Raw genomic sequence first — 23,007 nt, forward strand, 5'->3', positions numbered from 1 at the left:
TGTACTGTGTACTGTGAAGTCAAGCTGCTTGCGTGTTGTATCCAGCGAATAGAGCATATTGAATACATGTCGTGCCTTTCGGGAATTGATTATATTTCCTTGGAAGAATGTATATATCGAAAATATATGAAAAAATAGTAGATTTTTATTTATATTCAAAATTTGTTGTTTTTTTTATCTGAATTGTTCTGACAAATCAGCTGGCTGTCAAAATAAAAACTCACCTCTTCTTTGGTGAATTTGCTGTGAGGTTTCTTATGAGGTTTTTCGCAGAATACCAAATTGTGACAACCTCATAAGAAACCTCACAAAAATAACCTCACAAAAAATTGTGACTTGTGAGCATCACAACTCCAGAATAGCCCTGTAAGATTACCTCACACCTCATAGTAAAAACAACAAAAAATTATCTCTTTACTCTTAAGACACACAAGATGCACTTAAGTGCGCTCGCACTTTTTTACATTATCAAAACGATATTTTTTTACAGCATTTTTACAGAATTTTGATTTACAGAATTTTGATGTACAGAATTATACAGTATTTTGCCGTACAGAATTTTACAAAACAGAATTTTGCATGTCAGTAATTTGTTGATACAGTATTTTGACGTACAGAATTTTGTATTTACAGTATAATGACGTACAGAATTAGTCAGATGGAGTAAAAAATACTAGATTAATTTTTCTCCGTGTACTAAAAAGTGCTTTGCAGTAAATACTGGAGCCGGGTTAGTAATTTACATATTAGGTGTGTTTTTTTTTTGTTTATCTATAAAGATTTTGCACAAAAAAAACCCTAACTAACAACTTCGCTTTTATAACGATGGTGAGAAGCTTCTCGTCATGACTAATTTCCCCCTTTTTTCACTCCTATTAGACCTATGAGAAGTATAATGTAAGACTCCTGTCATGTCTCATCAATAGCCGAAAGTGGTATTCGATCCCACAGTACACATAAAAAGGTAATATATTCCGAACTGTCATTATTGGTAGCTAAATTGTCAAAACATGACAATTTGGTGACCAATGTCAGTTACCGTAATTCATAATTGTTTTAAATTACCGGCGAAAAACGCACAAAACCCGAAAAACCAAGCACACCACTAATTTTTTAAAGATTCTTTAACATTTTCCGCTAAGAAACACGAAGAAAATTTGTTATTTTTTAATTTATAATTTTTTCAAATGACATTTTATCAATTAAAACAAATTTCTTGTTTACTGCGATTGAAATATAAAAATTAAAAGCCAACCTGACAGATTGGTGCCCATTTTTGACAAACAAATTTTGACAACGTTCGGAAGATATTACCTTATTATTTGTACTGTGATTCAATCCTATAAGTGTGCGAAGAAGAACACTGTAAGACTTCTGTAAAGTTTAGATGTAGATGATAGTACTAGATTAATCAAAACATCTACTAATAGTAGACTACTACCTCCAATGGAACAGGTCTATTATCGATAACTCAACAAACATAGTACCTTGGCACCACAGTACACATAATAAGGTAATATCTTCCAAACTGACATTGGTCGCCAAATTGTCAAAACATGACCAATGTCAGCTACTGTAATTCTTAATTATTTTAAATTGCCGACGAAAAACGCACAAAAACCGAAAAACCACACACACGACTAATTTTTTTAACAATAATTGACCATTTTCCGAGAAGAAAACGAAGAAAATTTGTTATTTTTTGACAAGCAAATTTTGACAACGTTCGGAAGATATTACCTTATTATAGGTGTGTTTTTTTGTTTATCTATATAGATTTTGTGCAAAAAAACGACATCGAGATTTTTGAAATCAAAACAATTTACGTGTTAAAAACAACAAAAAGTTTATCTGTATAGATTTTTGAAAATTCCAGATAATAGGTGTGTTTTTTTGTTTATCTATATAGATTTTGTGCAAAAAAACGACATCGAGATTTTTGAAATCAAAACAATTTACGTGTTAAAAACAACAAAAACTTTATCTGTATAGATTTTTGAAAAATCCAGATAATTATCCAGATTTTACTTTCTCTCGATAAAAACAGTAGTGCCAAGGTAGTTTAATTGTTGTGTTTATACAGAAATATCTGAAAATATTAACAAAAAAAAAAAAAAAAAGCGGAGAAAACGAGGTTTGAAAAAAACTCTCATAGAAAAAAATAATCAAAAATTTGTTTGACATGGTTGCATTGAAATGTTAATATCTCGAGATATAAGCAATGCACTTTTCAGATAAAAGTCTTAAATGGATCCTGATAAGATTGTTGAACAGATATGTATATAAAATTACCAAAGTTTTTTTTCGAAAAATTAGAAATAAAAATAAAAAAGTTTTCACATTTGATTTTTAAAAAATCGAAAAAAAATTCAATATGGCTACCTTCAAACGCTTATAACACAAGAACGACGCAACTAATGTTAATGGTCATGGTCTTAAAATGTAGCTAAGAATATACAGATAATTTTGGGTTTTTCGTGAAAAAACAATTTTTTTGAATCCAACATGGATGCCATGGCCATATGAAAATTTTTGTTTGCATCCAACATGGATGTAATGGCCTTCAATGCATGGATTTTAAAAAGTTCCGATGTCGTTTTTTTTGCACAAAATCTATATAAATAAACAAAAAAACACACCTTATGTGTACTGTGCCTTGGCACTACTGTTTTTATGGAGATAAAAGTAAACCCCTCTTGCCTACAACCTGATTGGTTAGGCGATTGAAAAATCACCGTGTAGCCTGGCACTTTGTGCACAATCTATATAGAGTAACAAAAAAAACACACATTTTATTTGAACAATTTCTCCCTTTCTGATATGTGCAACCTACACCTTAAGCATCTTAATCCAAGTACTTTGTATATAAAATCTATAGTAGGTGTGTTTTTTTTTTATAGATTTGGTGCAAAAAAACGACATCGGGATTTTTGAAATCCATGCAAACATTTGGCACCACTGTACATATACTTTGACAGCTGTCTGTCAAAAATGTTGCTTTTGTTTTTTTTTTATTTTAACTCCGAAGTGGGAAGTCCATTACATCCATGTTGGATGCAAACAAAAATTTTCATAAGGCCATGGCATCCATGTTGGATTCAAAAAAATTGTTTTTTTCACAAAAAACCAAAAATGATCTGTATATTCTTAGCTACATTTTAAGACCATGACCATTAAGTCAGCTATTACATGAAGCCTCAAGAGGCGCGCCTCTTTTCAAAACTAATGAGTGCAAAAGAGATAGAAGATCAAACAAAAAATTATCCGACCGGAGAGTCGTGGGTCAAAATTCTGAGACTCTTTTTTTTCAATTTTTTAAAAATCAAATGTGAAAACTTTTTTATTTTTATTTCTAATTTTTCGAAAAAACTTTGGTAGTTATGTATACATATCTGTTCAACAATCTTATCAGGATCCATTTAAGACTTTTATCTGAAAAGTGCATTGCGTATATCTCGAGATATTAACATTTCAATACAACCATGTCAAACAAATTTTTTGATTATTTTTTTCTATGGGAGTTTTTTTCAAACCTCGTTTTCTCCGCTTTTTTTTTTTGTTAATATTTTCAGATATTTTTGTATGAACACAACAAATAAAGTACCTTGGCACTACTGTTTTTATCGAGAGAAAGTAAAATCTGGATAATTATCTGGATTTTTCAAAAATCTATACAGATAAAGTTTTTGTTGTTTTTAACACGTAAATTGTTTTGATTTCAAAAATCTCGATGTCGTTTTTTTGCACAAAATCTATATAGATAAACAAAAAAACACACCTAGTACTATCATGAAAAAAAAACAGAGCCACCAAAAAAGTAAGCTAGCGAACGAACTAAAAAATATTTCAAATTTCAAACAGAAATGTATATCTCATCTCCTTACTCCCATTATTAATTCGATCAAAGCGCCCTCGCGACCACTCAGGTAACGAACAAACTAAAAAATTGCACTTCATGATAGTACTATAGATTTTATATACAAAGTCCAAGTATAACTAGGGTCTAACTCTATCTTATCTATAGCTTCACAGATGACGCTACTCTCACATAAAAGAATTTTCGAGAAACACCTCGAAAAGAGAGCCACTTCATTCTAACGTGGGCCAATCACAATTGAGCAAAAATGACAGCTAATGCACCAATCAAAAACCACCACGCTAGATTTTAAGGGGTAAAAATAGGCGGCCGGCTCGAAGAGAGCATTCAGTTCAATTTTATACGCCACAAAGAGAAGAACATACATTTATTTGAATCAGTCGTGAAACTAAATTTGTGATTTTCCAATTGGAAGAAACGGATAATTTATTTTCTTTTTTATTATTAAAAATTTGTGAATATACATCAAACATTAAATTAAAAATATAATGTAAGTATTTTCGAGACAAAAGTGTATTATTGTGAAAATTTTCAAGTGTTTTTATTTTAACAAAAATTGAAAAAATATACCTACGTGTATCTACCCATATTGGAAAAAATAAGAAAAAATTGAATGTGTCCTTATTTCTACATCTTAATAGTTTTTTTTGATTATTTTTCATAGAAATTAAAATTATTGCAATGATTGTTTTACTAAATTTGTTATAAAATTAATCTGCTGAATATATAAATGTTCTAGAAGAATTATCCCGTCATTCTCTCCATAGCAACGATTTTTTTCTTTAAATGAAAGAGTGTATGAGTTTGGAGAGATGCGACGTCATCATTTTATTGTAGAGCTTTCTTTTTTGGTTTTACATTCATATTTCACAAAAGACAAAATTGATGAAAAAGTACAGTGGTCAAAACTACTTGGTTTCATTTCTTTAATATAATATACATATTCAAACAAAAAATGTGTTACAACGTGTGACGTGTCTCAAAATTAAACATTAAAATAAGTTATGATTACAACAAACTGAAACAAACTATTTTATGAATGATAAAAACGATTGGTGGTGGGCGTTTGCCTAGATCCAATTCGATATCATTTTTTTGCTTAAAAAAAAATCTTGCAAAACTCATTACCAAAGTTTGCACCAAGAAAGATGAAACTATGTAGGGATAGGTACACGTCATTGTGTCTGAACAAAATTGATTAACTTTCAATTCCCAATACCGATACAATTATTACATTACTTTTCCATTGAATTTAAATGATTCTAATTTACAAAAGACTTTGTTTTATAAGAATCATTTATGCTCCTATGCAATTTAAAAACTTTGTAAAAGTTTAGCCCTAACTACCTGTTCGAATTCTATTTGTAAATTAATGTTGGTAGTTGGCATTTGATGACGTAGATGTACTTGGACACATCACAACTCAATTAAACACGTATACGCCCTGTAAAACAATGACATTATTGATTATTTCTATGTATTTTGTATCGATTATCATTTCCGGCGGTTTTCATTTATTCATTTGCCTAAAAGAAAACAAGACAAGCTTGAATGAAAGCATAAAAATTCCATTCATGATTCACAACGTGTCATTGGCCGGTATTATGTACAAATTGTACATGGAAACAGGTTTCTAAAATGATGATCTTAAAAATATTTTCTTTCTATAGCCCTTTCTTCAAGTTAAAACCAGATCTCCACAAATTGAACTTGTGTAGACTTTGAAATGCCGGTCAATGTTCTATGCGTTTGGCTTTGCAATGTGAAAAAAATGTTCTATGTTTAAATTTTATTTGAATCACGTAAAGATTTGGCTTTCACAAAGAAGAAGGTAGTATAGGTACGCAACGCAAGAAGCGTGTTAAGTAGGTCAAAATGGTTACAGAGTTAATTATTTTTTATAGGTCGTATAAATATTTCTGTGTTGTTATAAAGTATATGAAGTAGAATAGTAGTTATAAACAAGTTTCTTATTTTCAAGTTTTTTTTTTTGTTTTTTTTTTATTCGACTAATTATATTATTTTCTTTTTTCTTTTGCAGATATAAACACTCAAAATGAGGTTATGCATAGTATTGGCTGTAGTGGCCTTTGTTGGCCTTTCTCTTGGAGAAGAGAAGAAAGAAAAGGATAAGGAACTCGGAACAGTGATCGGTATCGATTTAGGAACCACATACTCATGGTAAGTTAAATTATTATTTTGTATTCACATAAGCAGTAGAAAATCACGGATTAATTTATGATAAACTTAAGTAAAATTACATATACATTTGAAGTTGCTATGTCATTAATTTTAATTAAAGTTACTAAAAAGATGAAGATGACATTTTTGAAACAAATGAAGAACACCTTATAAGATCTTAAACTTTGATCTAATCAGTTTTTGCTTTAAGATTCTTTTTGAGGTCAGGTTAAAGTTCAGTTTTTGAACACACTTTGTTGTTGCAGTTGAATGAAACGCTGATTATTGAATTTTTTAAAAATGTTACTGGCCATAATTAACTTCTAAAATGCAGCAATTCATCTGGTTGTTAGAATAAGATGGGAAGAAGTTTTAAGTATTTTCGATATTCTTAAACGAACTTTTAATTAACGTTTATTAATACCCTTCAACAAATGTCTACATCTTTTTTTCCAAAATACCCATTTACTGCCGCCTTGGCGTTAGTGAATCTTTTTTCACTGGTATCGTTTAAAACATCAATTGGGTATCATACTCTTATCCTCTTTAGTACCTACTTGACTATGTATTTCAAACGGTAGACAGCAACATTGCAGAATTTTGAATAAACAGCAAATATCTCTTCATGGATTATACCAAAAAGTGGTATTACTAGATTTATTAGATATGTTTTCATTGCGACTGAGAATATTTTGGAATCTTGACTCAATTTTTTTAAACAACTTAGTTTTTGTTTTATATAAAGCCTTATGTTTTGATAAAACCGTGTTATCAGAATACATTCCACATAATTATCAGCTATAAGTTTTAAATAAGAAATAAATGAAAATAAATGTGTTTTTTTTTTTTGTTTTACTTTCAGTGTTGGAGTCTATAAGAACGGTCGAGTTGAAATTATTGCCAACGATCAGGGTAATCGTATTACACCATCGTATGTTGCATTCACTGCCGACGGAGAACGTCTCATTGGTGATGCTGCCAAGAATCAATTGACCACAAATCCCGAGAATACAGTGTTCGATGCTAAGCGTTTGATCGGACGTGAATGGTCGGATTCTAACGTTCAACATGACATCAAATTCTTCCCATTCAAGGTTGTTGAAAAGAACTCAAAGCCACATATTAGTGTAGCCACCTCGCAGGGTAACAAGGTATTTGCCCCCGAAGAAATCTCAGCTATGGTTTTGGGTAAAATGAAGGAAACTGCTGAAGCTTATCTCGGCAAAAAGGTAACACACGCTGTGGTCACTGTACCAGCCTATTTCAATGATGCACAACGTCAAGCCACCAAAGATGCTGGCGTTATTGCTGGTTTGAATGTTATGCGTATCATTAACGAACCAACTGCCGCTGCTATTGCATACGGTTTGGACAAGAAGGAAGGTGAAAAGAATGTGTTGGTATTCGATTTGGGCGGTGGTACCTTTGATGTATCCCTTTTGACTATTGATAATGGTGTATTTGAAGTCGTTGCTACCAACGGTGATACCCATTTGGGTGGTGAAGATTTTGATCAGCGTGTAATGGATCACTTTATTAAGCTGTACAAGAAGAAACGTGGAAAGGATATCCGCAAAGACAACCGTGCCGTACAAAAATTGCGTCGTGAAGTCGAGAAGGCAAAGCGTGCTTTATCATCCAGTCATCAAGTCAGAATTGAAATTGAATCGTTCTTTGAAGGTGAGGATTTCTCTGAGACCTTGACCCGTGCCAAGTTCGAAGAATTGAACATGGATCTGTTCCGATCAACATTGAAGCCAGTCCAAAAAGTCTTAGAAGATGCTGACATGAACAAGAAGGATGTCCATGAAATCGTTTTGGTCGGTGGATCCACCCGTATTCCCAAGGTACAACAATTAGTGAAGGACTTCTTTGGAGGAAAGGAACCATCACGAGGAATCAATCCCGATGAAGCTGTTGCTTATGGTGCTGCTGTTCAAGCTGGTGTATTATCCGGTGAACAAGATACTGATGCCATTGTATTACTTGATGTAAATCCTTTGACTATGGGAATTGAAACAGTTGGAGGAGTTATGACCAAACTGATCCCACGTAACACTGTCATTCCAACAAAGAAATCACAGATTTTCTCAACTGCCTCTGACAACCAACACACTGTTACCATTCAAGTGTACGAAGGTGAACGGCCAATGACAAAGGACAACCATTTACTTGGTAAATTCGATCTCACAGGCATTCCACCAGCACCACGAGGTATTCCACAAATTGAAGTTTCTTTCGAAATTGATGCCAACGGTATTCTGCAAGTAAGTGCTGAGGACAAGGGTACAGGAAACAAGGAAAAAATTGTGATCACCAATGATCAAAACCGACTGACACCAGATGACATTGATCGCATGATCAAGGATGCAGAGAAATTCGCCGACGAAGACAAGAAACTCAAAGAACGTGTTGAAGCCAAGAACGAACTCGAATCATACGCCTACAGCTTAAAGAATCAAATCGGCGACAAGGAAAAACTCGGTGCCAAATTGAGCGATGATGAAAAGACCAAAATGGAAGAAGCAATCGACGAAAAAATCAAATGGATGGAACAAAACGCCGATGCCGATCCAGAAGAATACAAGAAACAGAAGAAAGAACTGGAAAGCATAGTGCAACCCATCATTGCCAAACTGTACCAAGGACAAGGAGGAGTGCCACCAACAGAAGAAGGTGACGACTTAAAGGATGAGCTGTAAGAGACGAGTGTTCCGATCATTGAGATAAAGGAGAGATAAGATTGAAGGGGAGAAAATAATGGAGAGGGCGTCTAAGAAACCATGAACCCCAAGCTCTCCAATTAAAGCGCTCACACAAAAGAAAATTCTCCACTAAGTTAAGGCATTTCAAAACACAAACTAAGATCATATGTTTTTTTGTAATTTAATTTAAATTAATTTATTGATTTACTTCTAAGAGTTTTCTTCATTTTTTAAATGTTTTTGTTTAATGATAAAAAAAAAAATTATAAATCAAGTCAAAATTTTCGACTGACTTAAAATGAAGAATTTAGAGTTGTTTCAATAGACAAAGAAAAGAAAATCGCGAAATAAAAGAATAGCCCTTTCGATTTTTACGAAGGGGCAATACATATTAGAAAAAAAAATAATTTTTTGTTTTTCTTTTATCAAAATACTTTGTACTTTCCTCTATTTTTCGTTTGCTATTGCCCACCGGCGGTTTATTTGAGTCGACTGAATTTTATGTTTAAAGGAAATAAAATTAAATGGTATACGTTACGGATCTCCACTTTATTTTTATTCGAAACAAAAAAGTGTAGAAAATGTATGATAGTTTCCTTTTTGTAAGAAAAATAAACTTAATTAAAAAATATTGAAACCGTTTTTTTTGCAATTTGACGGAAAAATATTTATAAGATAAAACTGCATCTGAGCTTTTTTAGAATTGCCGGACAGTGAATCACTAATAAAAATTGGAAAAATTCACATTCAACAATTTTTTCATGCGATTCACGATCATGCCTTAAGCCTGGTACGCAGCTCGCGCTAAATTTTAGCTGAGATAAAATTCCCATACAAGTTATCGATAACTTGTATGGGATCCATTTTATCTCGGCTAAAAATTTTCGATAATTTGTATGGGAGCTAAAATTTAGCGCGAGCAGCGTACCAGGCTTTAAACTAAAATTTGGCAAGTTAGTATGTACATATGTAGGTACTTGTACATACCATGACATAGAAAAAGCAAGTTATGCTCATTGCTATAGCTTGTTTCAAAAGTCCTGACTGAGTTTATTTTCTCCCTAAAACGAGACCTATTTAGCTATTATTTATTGACGATTATTGACTTACAGAAATAAAAATGTAAAAAAAGACAATTTCATTTTCGGCAGGCGAACATCGGCCACCCGATTAAGAGGCAACTACTAGCTCACCTGGACGACTTCAAAGGATATGAAAACTTTTATTTATATAAACTACTAGCTAACCCCCACCCGCTTCGCTGAGTGCACTTAAAAAAATAGAACCTGTTTGAAAATAAATTAAAACCGAAAAAAAACTTGTTTATTGCAATGAACATTGACCAATTTATTGTAAACTAAGCAGTTATTGGACATTGTCAATGGAATAATGACACTTGATTCTGAAGGCCGAATTACACTTCAAAACAATTTTTACTGTAATATAAATTCAAAAAAATGAATTGATTAAAAGTGTATTTCCAAGTGAAAGTGCAATAATGGCTGGTACAAATAAAAATGTTTCTGAAATCAACACAACAATTTTGAACGATGTGTAAATTCACAAACGCATCACTGCAGAGATGATTTGCGATCATTCTTGTAGCACGTTCATAAATGCAAATAAATAATAATAATAATTTTATTTTCAAAATGTAAATGTTTTAACAATTTTATATATTCTAAATAAATTATGGCCTTGGTTTGAAACCGTCTGCCAGATGCCACCTTTTTTTTTTTTTCTGTTTAGAGTTATATTTCTCATTATTTACACTTAATTTTCATAATGTTTAACTTTTTTGTTTCTAAATAAATACAAACATATGGAATTTTATTCTGTTTTTAGATACATACAATTAATTTCAGAGTTATCTTTAATAATAATCATAATTATCTATTCTTTTTTCTTTTTTTTTCAATTTAATGTACGAATTTGCATCACAACTATGAGTATTACTTAAATAGTACCTAAATTTGAATAATTACACTACACTGGTCAACAAGGTTTTTGTTACAGACACCAAGATATACTTTTCTATAGGTTTTTTGGGTGCTGAGCTTGAATCCGAAGTCAGAACAATTCTACCACATCACGTTTTTGAGATAATCCCGTTAGAAAATCGAAAATGCCGCTTTTTTACCAGTTTTCGAGATTATTTCTTAGCTTTTGGTTATTTGTTTTAAATAAATTTGTAACGGTTTCTAATAGAACTAAATCTTGTCTTTCTAAATCCGTTTAAATCTTTTAAAAATCTCTTATCTTCTTTGAGAAATCTGAAATTGAAATCAACGTGTTTGGTATATCTCATATTTATTTGCTTTTAATAGTAAATCTCGATATGTTCTTTGCCAATCGCTTTCAAATTTTGACACAACGTTTCATTTACATTCCAGTAAGTTCTTATCTTGTTTTTAACAAGAAAAAAAATTATATTTTTCTCACTAGTAATTATTTGGTATAAGTATCTGACACGGTCACGCTTTGATGTATCTCACTGCGATTCACCACCTTCGCAAATATAAAAACTTGAAAGATTCTAAATGGAACGTTGTGTCAAAATTTGAAAGCGATTGGCAAAGAACTTTTCGAGATTCGCTATTAAAAGTAAATAAACATGAGATATACCAAACACGTTGATTTCAATTTCAGATTTCTCAAAGAAGATAAGAGATTTTTAAAAGATTTAAACGGATTTAGAAAGACAAGATTTAGTTCTATTAGAAACCGTTACAAATTTATTTAAAACAAATAACCAAAAGCTAAGAAATAATCTCGAAAACTGGTAAAAAGCGGCATTTTCAATTTTTTAACGGGATTATCTCAAAAACGTGATGTGATAGAATTTTTTTGACTTCGGATTTGAGCTCAGCACACCAAAATCCTATAGAAAAGTATACCTTGGTTTCTGTAACAAAAAAAAAGTTTAATTTTGTTGACCAGTGTTATTATAAATTTTAAAGTTTTGGGCTCAAATCTTACTAATAAATAAAATCTTTTCTATAATTTAGGGCTTCAATGCAATATTGAGCAAGAAGTTTCCAATTTCTTCCTTTCAAAATACTTATGGAGTCTGTCTCGCTTAATATTGATTCCTCAAAGTACACAAATCTTATTTCTTTTAACATTGGACATATAGAAAGGAAGTGGTACGAGTTTTCTTGTTCTTGCAAGTTACATAACGAACAGTATGTTGTTCGGTCGCTAAAATATGGCCTATAATTTAAGTCAAATAGCTCACCCCTTATTCTGAAAATGAATGAAATCTCATTTAAGCTCATTTTATCAGTAAAATAGTTTAACTTATTAAGATTATATTCTAGCTTTGGGTAGAGTGATCTGCGTGAGGAGCCCCTTGCTTCTTCAATAAGATTTGATCTTATTCTTATTTCAAGTTTTTCAAGGACAGTATTGAATTTTTCACTCATAAATGTACTGGGTATCTCCCAAGAATACACCGAAACACCGCTCAACAAAGCTATATCCTCCCAGTTCTTAAACCAGCTGATGTTTTTTTGTATGCTATGCTTTGCTAATATTTTTGGTATCCGATTATCATCATACGAAAAGATTCTACTTATGTAATCAAAGTGCATTTTCAAGGTGAAAACATAAATGGGAGGAAGGCCTGTTTCAAGTTGAAGCATATAGTTAGGTGTTGAAAGTGGTAGTCTAAATGTCTTTTTTAAGAAAAGACGTTGCAGTTTCTCAACTTCGTCATGTTGCTGATATCCCCATACCTGTGATCCATAAGTCATCATAGACCTCAACGCAGCACCACACTCGAAATTTTGCACTATGAACAACATTTTTATTTCTAAATAAATTTACCCAAGTTGAGTTAATAACTGATAAAGATTTCTTTAGCTTACTCTGAAAGTGTTTTTTGGGATTAAGTTGGGGTGTCAAAATCATTCCTAAGTAATTGAATTCATTTACAACCTCAATACTTTCTCCATTTAAAAACCACTTTTCATTTCTGCTATGTCGTCCGCTACCTTTTTTAAATATCAATACCTTCGATTTGGAGGTATTTATGACCAGATTCCACAATTTACAATACTTATCGACCTTATTTATCATGAGCTGAAGACTTTCGGGAGAATCAGCAAATTAAACCAAGTCATCGGCATAAAGGAGACATTTTATAATAAGCCCTGCAATTTTAATACTGTAACGATGAATTACTGAACTACTTTTAAGATAAAAGCCTGAACACACTACCTACTACTGCAAAGGTAGAAATGTGAACGGACCTTTAATAATCAAGAAACTACCTACCCTCTGAACACATCCCAAAATATCCAACTAGACTGGAAGTATGAAGCGCCCCCTCTTGGAAAGGAAGTTTCGAGAAGCAAAGACGAGAACCTTCGAAGACATTCTCGAATCTCGAAATTCCGGTATAAAAGGGCAGCGTAAACACCGACCGGGGACAGTTTAATCTTGAAAGTGAAAGAGTACAGTACAAAGTGAAATAAAGTGTTGCGAATTGTTAGTAGTAAATAAAGTGATTTAAAAGTGTGTTTGTTTGAGCGAATAATAAAAGTAAATTGAGTTGAAATAAAGTGTGTTCTTATTTGAACGAAAATATAAGTGGAAATTAAATAAGTTTTATTGTGAACCCGGAATAAAACATTACATTGGTGTCAGAAAAGTGGAATAAAACTTATTTATTTGTGCGAATCAGATAATTTCGCGAATAAAATAAAAAGTGCGCGTGTGTTTTAACAATAAACAAAGTGTAAAACATTTTGAAATAAGTAAAAGTGCTCGCGTTTTGAAAAGTTAAAATGGGTAAAACACTAAATCAGTTAAGTTTGACTGAGCTGAAGGCGGAATTAACTAAGCGAGGTCTTCCTACTGCTGGATCGAAAAATGATCTCATTATTCGTCTACAGGATTATTTAACCCAGAAAAACGAAGATTTGGATACATTTCAATTCGAAGTTGAAATGATAGAAGAACGAGTAAGTACTAATTCCGATATGTCATCCATGATGGCTGTTCTCCTTGCAAAAATTGAAGAACAGAAAGATCAAATAGAACAACAACGTAAAGAACAAAAGGATGAACAGAAGAATCTTCTCGAACAAATTGAGACACAACGCAAAGAACAGAGAGAACAAATGGAACAACAACGCACAGAGCAAAAGAATGAACAGAAGAATCTTCTCGAAATCCAAAAGAACCTTCTAGATGAACAGAAAAACCTCATCGAAGGTAAGCTTGATGCTATCGAGAACAAGTTCGTTGCTCTTGATGCTTCCATCAAAGGTGTTGAAAAACAATCTCAAGAAAAGTTCGAGAAAGTTGAAGAAAAACTCGAGAAAGTAGAAATAAAATTCGATGACAAATTGAAAGGAATGGAAGTTAAAATGCAAAGTTTTACTGAGGAACTTGACAGGGTTCGAAAAATTAAGGTGCGAGAAAGTTCTGGTGAGTATTTAAAGAAGAAAGAAATGCATCCACCAACCTTTGATGGACAAAGTTCTTGGTCGATCTACAAGAAACAGTTTGAGGCAGCTGCCACAACAAATGGCTGGGATGACGAAGACAAATGTATAGCGCTGACTCTTGCTCTTAGAGGTCCTGCTGCTGAGTTGTTACAAACTTTACCACCAGAAAAGAATGGTAACTTTAACGCTCTTGTCCAGGTCATTGAAAAACGCTTTGGAGATGGCCATATGCAGGAAGTCTTCCGCGTCCAACTCAATACAAGAGTCCAGAAAAGAGGAGAAACTCTGCAACAACTCCAAGCAGATATTGAAAGGTTAGCTCATCTGGCATATCCGACAGCAGGAGACGACATTATCAATCAGTTTGCGACAGAAGCCTTTGTACGTGCTGTATCTGATATAAATCTTCAGCGAGCAATTCGAACAGCTGGAAAACGTTCCCTTCTGTAATGTTTAATGTATTTGGCATTACTTTACATTATACCAATTGAGCAAAGACTAAACATTCTGATTGGTATACATCTTTGGTATACCAAGAGGAGTTGAATTAAATATTTATTACTGAACAGACGTGTTTTATTTGAGCGGCAATTTCGGCATCCTCTTTAACTAACAAAAGTAATCAACAACAATGCTACATTTGGCGACGAGTATAAAAGGTACAATTTATAAGAAATAAATTGAGTTTTATCAAAGTGAAAAACAAACAAACAAAAAAAACATGGAGGGTGGAAGAATTCCATTTTTCAACCTGAACGACGATCCAACCAACGCTGGTGATCGTTGGAAGAAATGGATTGCTCGCTTTGAAAATTTTTTAATAGCGAGCGATATCAACAATGTCGAAAGACAGAAGGCATTATTGTTACATTATGCCGGTGAAGACGTTTTTGAGATCTTTCACAATTTGCCAAAGCTGACTACAACAACAAAGGAACGCGTCGACGAAAAAGGCGCGAGAACAAGAGTCGAGATGGACTGCTTCGAAATAGCGAAACAAAAGCTATCGAATTATTTCTCGCCCAAAACAAACATCGAATTCGAAATATTTTCCTTTCGGCAGGCAAAACAGATTCCCAATGAAACAGTTGGACAGTTCTATGCACGGCTTTTGAAATTGAGTTCCAATTGCGAATTTTCAGACAGAGACAAAGAAATCAAGTCTCAAATCATATGCACAACAACATCGCATAGATTGAGAGATTTTGCCTTCCAAACAAAGCCAACACTTCAAAAGTTGTTAGAAGAAGCAAAAACGATTGAGATGTCTGAGGAACACGCAATCAAAATAGAAGCGAAACAGCAACATACAACAGAACAATGCAATCATGTTGCGAGAGCGAAACAACACTATAATACAAAGCGCACCAACACCAACACAAACCCAAACAAAAAAAGCGCGCAAACACAAAAACACTCCAACAACAATCCAAACTGTAAGAACTGTGGAAACAATTGGCATTCTGGTGGGCTTCAACAATGTCCAGCAAGAAATATTCTCTGCAATTTTTGCAAGAAGAAAGGACACTTTGCTAAAGTGTGTATGAAACCGAAGTCCTCCAACAATTTCAAAATAAACAATTTACAACAAACAGAAAATGATGAAACACAAGACTCCGTATTTACAATAAATGATGCTACTAACAACAATTTGCCAACTATAACAGTTTCCATCAACAAAACACCAACGAACTTCACAATTGACACAGGGTCAACCGCAACAATCATAAGCAACAGTACTTTCAACAAACTAACGAACAGACCAACATTAACAAAACACACAGGAAAAATAATTCCATATAATTCCACAACTTCATTGCCGATAATTGGAAAATTCACAGCCAGTCTTACTTTTAAACAACATTCCATAGCCGAGACAATCTACGTAATAGATAGCCAAGCAATATCCATTCTCAGTTACAACGCATCAAAACAACTCAACATAATCCACATAGTCCAACAATTATCAAACAACATCAGTCTCGACATCAAACAGAAGTACCCTGAAGTCTTCAGAGGAATCGGGAAACACAACAAACACAAAGTACATCTTTTCATCGACAAAGAAGTACCACCAGTCGCACAACGTTTCCGTCGAATTCCATTCCATTTAAGATCATCAGTTGAAGACGAAATCAACCGCCTACTCAAAGCAGACATCATTGAAAAAGCAACAGGTCCAACACCGTGGGTATCACCAGTGGTGATTGTACCAAAACCCCACAACCCAACAGCTATTCGGATGTGCATTGATATGCGAGCAGCCAACAAAGCCATTCAACGTGTCAGAAAAATAACACCAACTCTGCAAGACATAATAACATCTTTAAATGGCACAACAGTCTACAGCAAAATCGACCTCAACGAAGGCTATCATCAAATCGAATTGGATGAAGAATCGCGTTTCATCACGACTTTCAGCACACACTGTGGAGTCTACAGGTACAAAAGACTCAACTTCGGTGTCAACACAGCAGCCGAAGAGTTCCAAGACATCATCCGACAGACGCTCAACAACATCAAAAACGTCCTGAATGTGAGTGATGACATATTCATTTTTGGGAAAACGCAAACTGAACATGATCAAGCACTTGAAGAGGTATTTCAACGACTTCGTGCAAACAACCTAACAGTCAACGAGAAAAAGTGTGTATTCAGCCAACCCCAGCTGAAGTTTTTCGGTTTTGTTTTCTCAAAGGACGGCATCCAACCAGACCCCGAGAAAGTAGCAGTTTTTGAACAACTCAAAACACCCAACAACGTCTCAGAAGTCCGCAGCATCCTTGGTATGTTAAATTTTGCTTTACCTTTTCTTCCAGAACTAGCAACACACACCCAACCATTGCGAGAACTCATTCAAAAAAACACCGAGTTCGTTTGGAAGAAGAAGCACGAGGAAGCATTAATTTTCCTAAAGAAGCTAATGGGAGATGCATCTAAACTTGCCTACTATGACATGAACAAGCCAACACATCTACATGTCGATGCCGGTCCTGAAGGTCTTTCTGGTATCTTGTCGCAACACCACAACAAAAGATATGAGATCGTGGCATATGCATGCCATGCACTTACTGCGGTCGAGAAAAGATACAGCCAAATAGAGAAAGAAATGTTAGCAGCAACATGGGCAATGGAACATTTCAAGATCTATTTGTATGGGACTAAGTTCACGCTCCATACAGATCACATGCCGTTAATAAGTATTTTTAAGAATCCTTTGTCCAAGCCAACAAGCAGAATTGAGCGACTATTGCTCAAGACACAAGAGTTTAGTTTCAACATTCAACATCAACAAGGTAATTCAAATCCTGCAGACTATTTCTCCCGACATCCAAACAACAACAGCAACAACAGTTACAACAAAAACAACATAATAGAACAGTACGTAAACTTCATCATCAATAATTCACTACCGAAAGCGATCTCCCTGCAAACAATACAAGAAGAAACACAACAAGATCCAATTCTACAACTTCTCATCAAAGCAATTACATCCAACAGCAACACCCAATGGAACAGCAACCAAATATCCAGGTATAAAGGTGTACGGCAAGAACTATCCATAGCAGAAGGATGTGTACTTAAAGGTTCACAAATACTTTTGCCCCACAAGCTAGTTCAACGTGCCATCGCTTTAGCACATAAATCCCACATGGGAATAGTTAAAACAAAACAATTGCTCAGAACCAAAATTTGGTTTCCTGATCTCGACAAGAAAGTAGAAGAAACCGTGTCACAGTGTCACATTTGCCAAGTGGTTAATAATCAAAACCATCGTGAACCACTTTCAATTGTCGAACTAGCGTCAACACCATTTGAGAAAGTGTCGATGGATTTTGCTGGTCCGCTTCCGAACGGGAAGTACTTACTCATTTTGGTCGATGAGTATTCGAAGTATCCATTCGTCGAACAGATACACTCAACAAAATTCATTGATGTGAAGAAAGTATTAACGAAAATATTTTCTGCATTCGGTACTCCATTGAATTTGAAATCCGACAATGGACCACCATTCAGCAGCCACGAGTTTAAAGAATTCATGGATTCCCAGAACATTAAACATCACAAAACAACCCCGTATTGGCCAGAAGCAAATGGAGCAGCCGAACGCATGGTGAAGACAATCAAAAAGTCTCTCATTTCATCCGAGCTAGAACACCATAATTGTTTATCACAACTGGACATGTTTTTGATGGACTATCGCTCAACTCCGCAAGCAACAACTGAAGTATCTCCGTTCGAATTGATGTTCAACAGGAAGATGAATAACTTTCTGCCAACACTGAAAGAGAAGACAACAAAACTGGTCAACAAAGAACAAAACAACAAACTCAAAAATAAACAATACGCAGATAAACGAAGACACACCAAACGAGCAGCATTCAAAGTCGGCGACCAGGTAATTTGCAAGCAAAGAAAAATTAATAAACTTACTCCACCGTATGATCCTGAGCCGATGAAAATAACCAAAATCATTGGTTCGCAAATTTGGGCCAGAAGAGAAGGAGAGACCAATACAATTGTAAGAAACTCTTCGTTCTTCAAGAATTTCGTCAAGCCCAACATCCAACAAATAACAACAAGAAGACCTGCACGCAAAAATTACATCAACTATAAAGAGCAAAATCAAATTGATTCAAATTCAAATGAAAATTCTGAAAATTATCAACAGTTTCCAACACCAGCTGATTTTGACATTGCTATAGATGAAAACAACAGAGATGTAACTGAGGAAGTTGAAGTTTTCACCACTCCACCAAATTCACCACAATTAAGATACGAACACAAGCGCAGTACTAGATCGAAGAGACCACTGCGTTTTGATGACTACATATTAGAATAATTTTTAAGAAAACAAATTCATGTTAACATTCATTTTATTTTCAATATTAAGCAAGAGAGAAATGTAATGTTTAATGTATTTGGCATTACTTTACATTATACCAATTGAGCAAAGACTAAACATTCTGATTGGTATACATCTTTGGTATACCAAGAGGAGTTGAATTAAATATTTATTACTGAACAGACGTGTTTTATTTGAGCGGCAATTTCGGCATCCTCTTTAACTAACAAAAGTAATCAACAACAATGCTACACCTTCCTGAAGCATTAGCGTTTGCACTCACTATGGAAGCAGCAGAACAGGCTTCTCAAGGCGTTCATCGGGTAAGAGAAGTTACAGTGGAGGAATGCTCTTGTCAAAAACTTGCATTCCAAAGAAACCAGCGAGACGGAGCTGCTCGATGCTGGAACTGTAACAAGCCAGGACATCTCCAGCGGCAGTGCAGATTGCCACCAAGAAGAACTGCTTGCGAACACTGTGGACACAGGAATATTGCCCAACAACAGGTAAGCGATACAACTAACACTCATGCTCGGCTTGATTCCCATTCGAAACGAGTAAGAACCAACTTCGAGGGGCAGAAGCTGGTTTCTGGTATCGATGGCCCCAGAACCACAATTCAAGTCTCACAGACTAAACGAGACAACAAAAGTCTGACAGTGGAGGCGACCATAAACAACAAACAACACGTGGCTACAATTGACACCGGTGCCACCGCCTCTATTGTACGAAGAGACTTGGTGAAGATGACATGGCTACATAACACCAACAGCTACCGTCTGAAGACCGCCACAGGAGAAGCAGCAAGGGTGTACGGTGAAGTTCGTCTTACGATCCGTATGGCAGAACTAGAGTTTTCGCATGTGTTTTTGGTGGCAGATATATGTGACGAGTGCATCATTGGAATCGACTTCATGAAGGACCATGGAATCATTTTGGATATAGGTAATCAAGTCCTGAAATACAGAAATGTGGAGATCCCAATGGTCTATGGCAACGAAAATTCAACAACAATTAGAACTGTCATCAAAGAAGACATGTGCCTGCCTCCTTTTTCAGAAGTTTTTGTGTGGACGAAACTAAAGGGGGATATTGGAAGCCATCGATACCTCATGGTTGAGCCAGAAGTTGAGCAAAGTTCCCAAAACCTCATCATCGGGAAGACTCTTGTGGCACCAAAGAACAACATGGTACCTGTACGGATACTTAACATCAAACCGTACCCAATCAAGCTTAAGAAAGGAGAAGTTGTTGGCCAATGTGAATCTGTGGCCGCAATAACTAAGATCAAGGAGGTGGACACACAGATGACTATGAACTCGGAGAAAGTAAAGACTCAAATTCTTAAATCAGACAACTTGAGTCAACATCTGCTTAATGTTGCGGGAAGGCTTCTTCACGAACATTCTGATATCTTCTCTTCACCCAGCGGGCAGTACGGCCGAACACAACTGGTGCAGCATCGAATCGATACAGGAGATGCTAGACCGATTCGTCAACCAGCAAGACGTCTCCCCTTGGCCAAACAAGGTGAAGTTGAAGAAATGATATCGACAATGAAGAAAGATGGGCTGATCGAAAATTCCAAAAGCCCTTGGGCATCACCGGTAGTTCTCGTCAAAAAGAAAGATGGAAGCACTCGATTTTGTGTCGACTACCGTAGGCTGAATGATGTGACGAAGAAAGACAGCTACCCACTGCCAAGAATCAGCGATACTCTATAGCTGCAATGGAAGGAGCACAATGGTTTTCGACTTTGGACTTGAAGAGTGGCTACTGGCAGGTAGAAATCCATCCAGAAGATCGGGAAAAGACGGCTTTCTCCACAGGAAATGGTCTGTGGCAGTTTAATGACATGCCGTTTGGGCTATGTAATGCCCCAGCTACTTTTGAGCGCTTGATGGAGTGCGTTTTGAATGGATTAACCTGGAAATCTTGCCTAGTCTATTTGGATGATGTCATCGTTTACGGAAAAACATTTGATGACCATTGTGAAAACCTAAAGGCTGTATTCCAGAGGCTACGAGAAGCACATCTTAAGTTGAATCCAAAGAAATGTGCACTTTTCAAGACCGAGGTTAAATATTTGGGGCATATCATCTCATCCCAAGGAGTGAAGACTGATCCTGAAAAAGTTGAAACTGTAAAGAACTGGCCAACCCCTCAGGACAAGCATCAACTTCGGAGTTTCCTCGGTCTGGCAACGTACTATCGACGATTTGTGAAGGATTTAGCGAGAATCGCCAAAAGCTTGCACCAACTTACGGAGAAGGGTAAACCCTTTAAATGGTCAGGTGAGTGTGAGAAAAGCTTTCAGGAACTGAAGCTGCGGTTATGTGAAGCTCCTGTGCTGGCCTATCCGACTCCAGGCAAACAATTCATCATTGATGCAGATGCAAGTAATGTTGGAGTTGGTGCTGTTTTATCGCAAGTTCATGACGTAGAAGAAAAGGTCGTTGCCTATTTCAGCAAGGTACTCTCGAAACAAGAAAGAAACTATTGCGTGACCAGAAGGGAACTTCTAGCTCTAGTATTGGCAACAAAGCACTTCCATAAGTACATCTATGGACAGAAGTTCCTTCTTCGCACAGATCATGGTGCACTAAATTGGCTTTTGAACTTCAAAAATCCAGAGGGTCAAGTAGCAAGATGGATCGAGATACTTCAGACGTATCAATGTCAGATTCAACATCGAAGAGGAAAGCTGCATTCAAATGCAGACGCATTATCTCGGCGCCCGTGCAAGCAAGACTGCAAGCATTGCACACGACTAGAAGAAAAGGAAGTTGTCGCTGTTAGAAGAACGAGAGCTGATCCCATTTGCGGCTGGAGTAATGAAGAACTCAGAATGGCCCAACAGGAAGATTCGGACATCGAACCCATCCTTGCATGGAAGGAACATCAAGAGAAACCAGAATGGGCCGACATCTCCGACCGAAGCCCCACTCTAAAAGCATATTGGGCACAATGGGACTCACTTCATGTGCAAGAAGGGCTACTCAGGCGTAAGTGGGAATCCGCAGATGGTAAATCCTATGTAATGCAGCTAGTCGTACCTCAGTCAAAGGTAAATGATGTTCTCCGAGAGATGCACGGTGGAATTTCTGGAGGCCATTTAGGCATCAACAAGACGCTGGAAAAGCTACGACAGCAATTCTACTGGTTACGTATGAGAGAAGACGTTGAAAAGTGGTGCCGAAAATGTGATACTTGTGCCGCTAGCAAAGGACCAGCTAGAAAAATCCAAAGCAAGATGCAGCAGTACAATGTGGGTGCACCTTTTGAGAGAATTGCAATAGACGTAGCAGGTCCTTTTCCCGAAACCAACAACGGAAATCGATACATCCTGGTAGTGATGGACTACTTCAGCAAATGGCCTGAGGCATTTGCCATTCCAAACCAGGAAACTAAAACAGTTGTGGATAAGATTGTCTTTCATTGGGTGAGCAGGTTCGGAGTACCCATGGAACTTCATTCCGACCAAGGAAGGAACTTCGAATCTAAGATCTTTCAAGAGGTTTGCTCACTCCTTGGCATCAAGAAGACGCGAACAACACCGCTTCATCCACAATCTGATGGGATGGTTGAGCGATTTAACAGGACACTTAAGGAACACCTGTCAAAAGTAGTCAATGATAATCAACGAGACTGGGACCGACATATTCCATTATTCTTGATGGCTTATAGAAGTGCAACACATAGTTCTACTGGACATACACCATCGGAAGTCCTATTTGGCTCAACAATACGCCTGCCAAGTGAGATAAAATTTGGAAGTGTTCCAAACGAGCCACATGAAATGGATGAGTAGGGGAAGGTGGCCTAAAATGGCCCCCCTAAGGAAAATGTCCTATATCTCGAAAAACAGTAGCATTCAAACTTAAATGCTATATACTTTTCAAAGTTTAATATATTACTCTCACATTTTTTTTATTAGCGAGT

The 23,007-nt window shown here is 35.6% G+C and overlaps 2 protein-coding genes across 2 annotated transcripts; both read left to right on the top strand.

The window, feature by feature from the left end:
• The first annotated feature begins 4,198 nt into the window (after window positions 1–4,198).
• Window positions 4,199–9,400, top strand: LOC129920180 (endoplasmic reticulum chaperone BiP). Its single transcript, XM_056001413.1, has 3 exons — window positions 4,199–4,367; window positions 5,919–6,058; window positions 6,921–9,400. The coding sequence occupies exons 2-3, from the start codon at window positions 5,934–5,936 to the stop codon at window positions 8,758–8,760; spliced, it is 1,965 nt and encodes a 654-aa protein (XP_055857388.1). The 5' UTR covers window positions 4,199–4,367; window positions 5,919–5,933; the 3' UTR covers window positions 8,761–9,400.
• Window positions 9,401–14,940: 5,540 nt separating this feature from the next.
• LOC129918223 (uncharacterized protein K02A2.6-like) lies at window positions 14,941–19,062 on the top strand. Its single transcript, XM_055998627.1, has one exon. The coding sequence runs from the start codon at window positions 14,941–14,943 to the stop codon at window positions 19,060–19,062; it is 4,122 nt and encodes a 1,373-aa protein (XP_055854602.1).
• The last annotated feature ends 3,945 nt before the right edge of the window (window positions 19,063–23,007 follow it).

The sequence above is a fragment of the Episyrphus balteatus genome, chromosome 4 (genome assembly GCF_945859705.1).
Source record: "Episyrphus balteatus chromosome 4, idEpiBalt1.1, whole genome shotgun sequence".
NCBI classification, from domain to species: domain Eukaryota; kingdom Metazoa; phylum Arthropoda; class Insecta; order Diptera; family Syrphidae; genus Episyrphus; species Episyrphus balteatus.

Bases quoted from the DNA above. Each gene is read 5' to 3' on its own strand.
- LOC129920180 (XM_056001413.1), top strand. From the start codon at position 5,934: ATGAGGTTATGCATAGTATTGGCTGTAGTGGCCTTTGTTGGCCTTTCT. The intron at 6,059-6,920 runs GTAAGTTAAATT...TTTTACTTTCAG, and splicing joins TTAGGAACCACATACTCATG to TGTTGGAGTCTATAAGAACG.
- LOC129918223 (XM_055998627.1), top strand. From the start codon at position 14,941: ATGGAGGGTGGAAGAATTCCATTTTTCAACCTGAACGACGATCCAACC.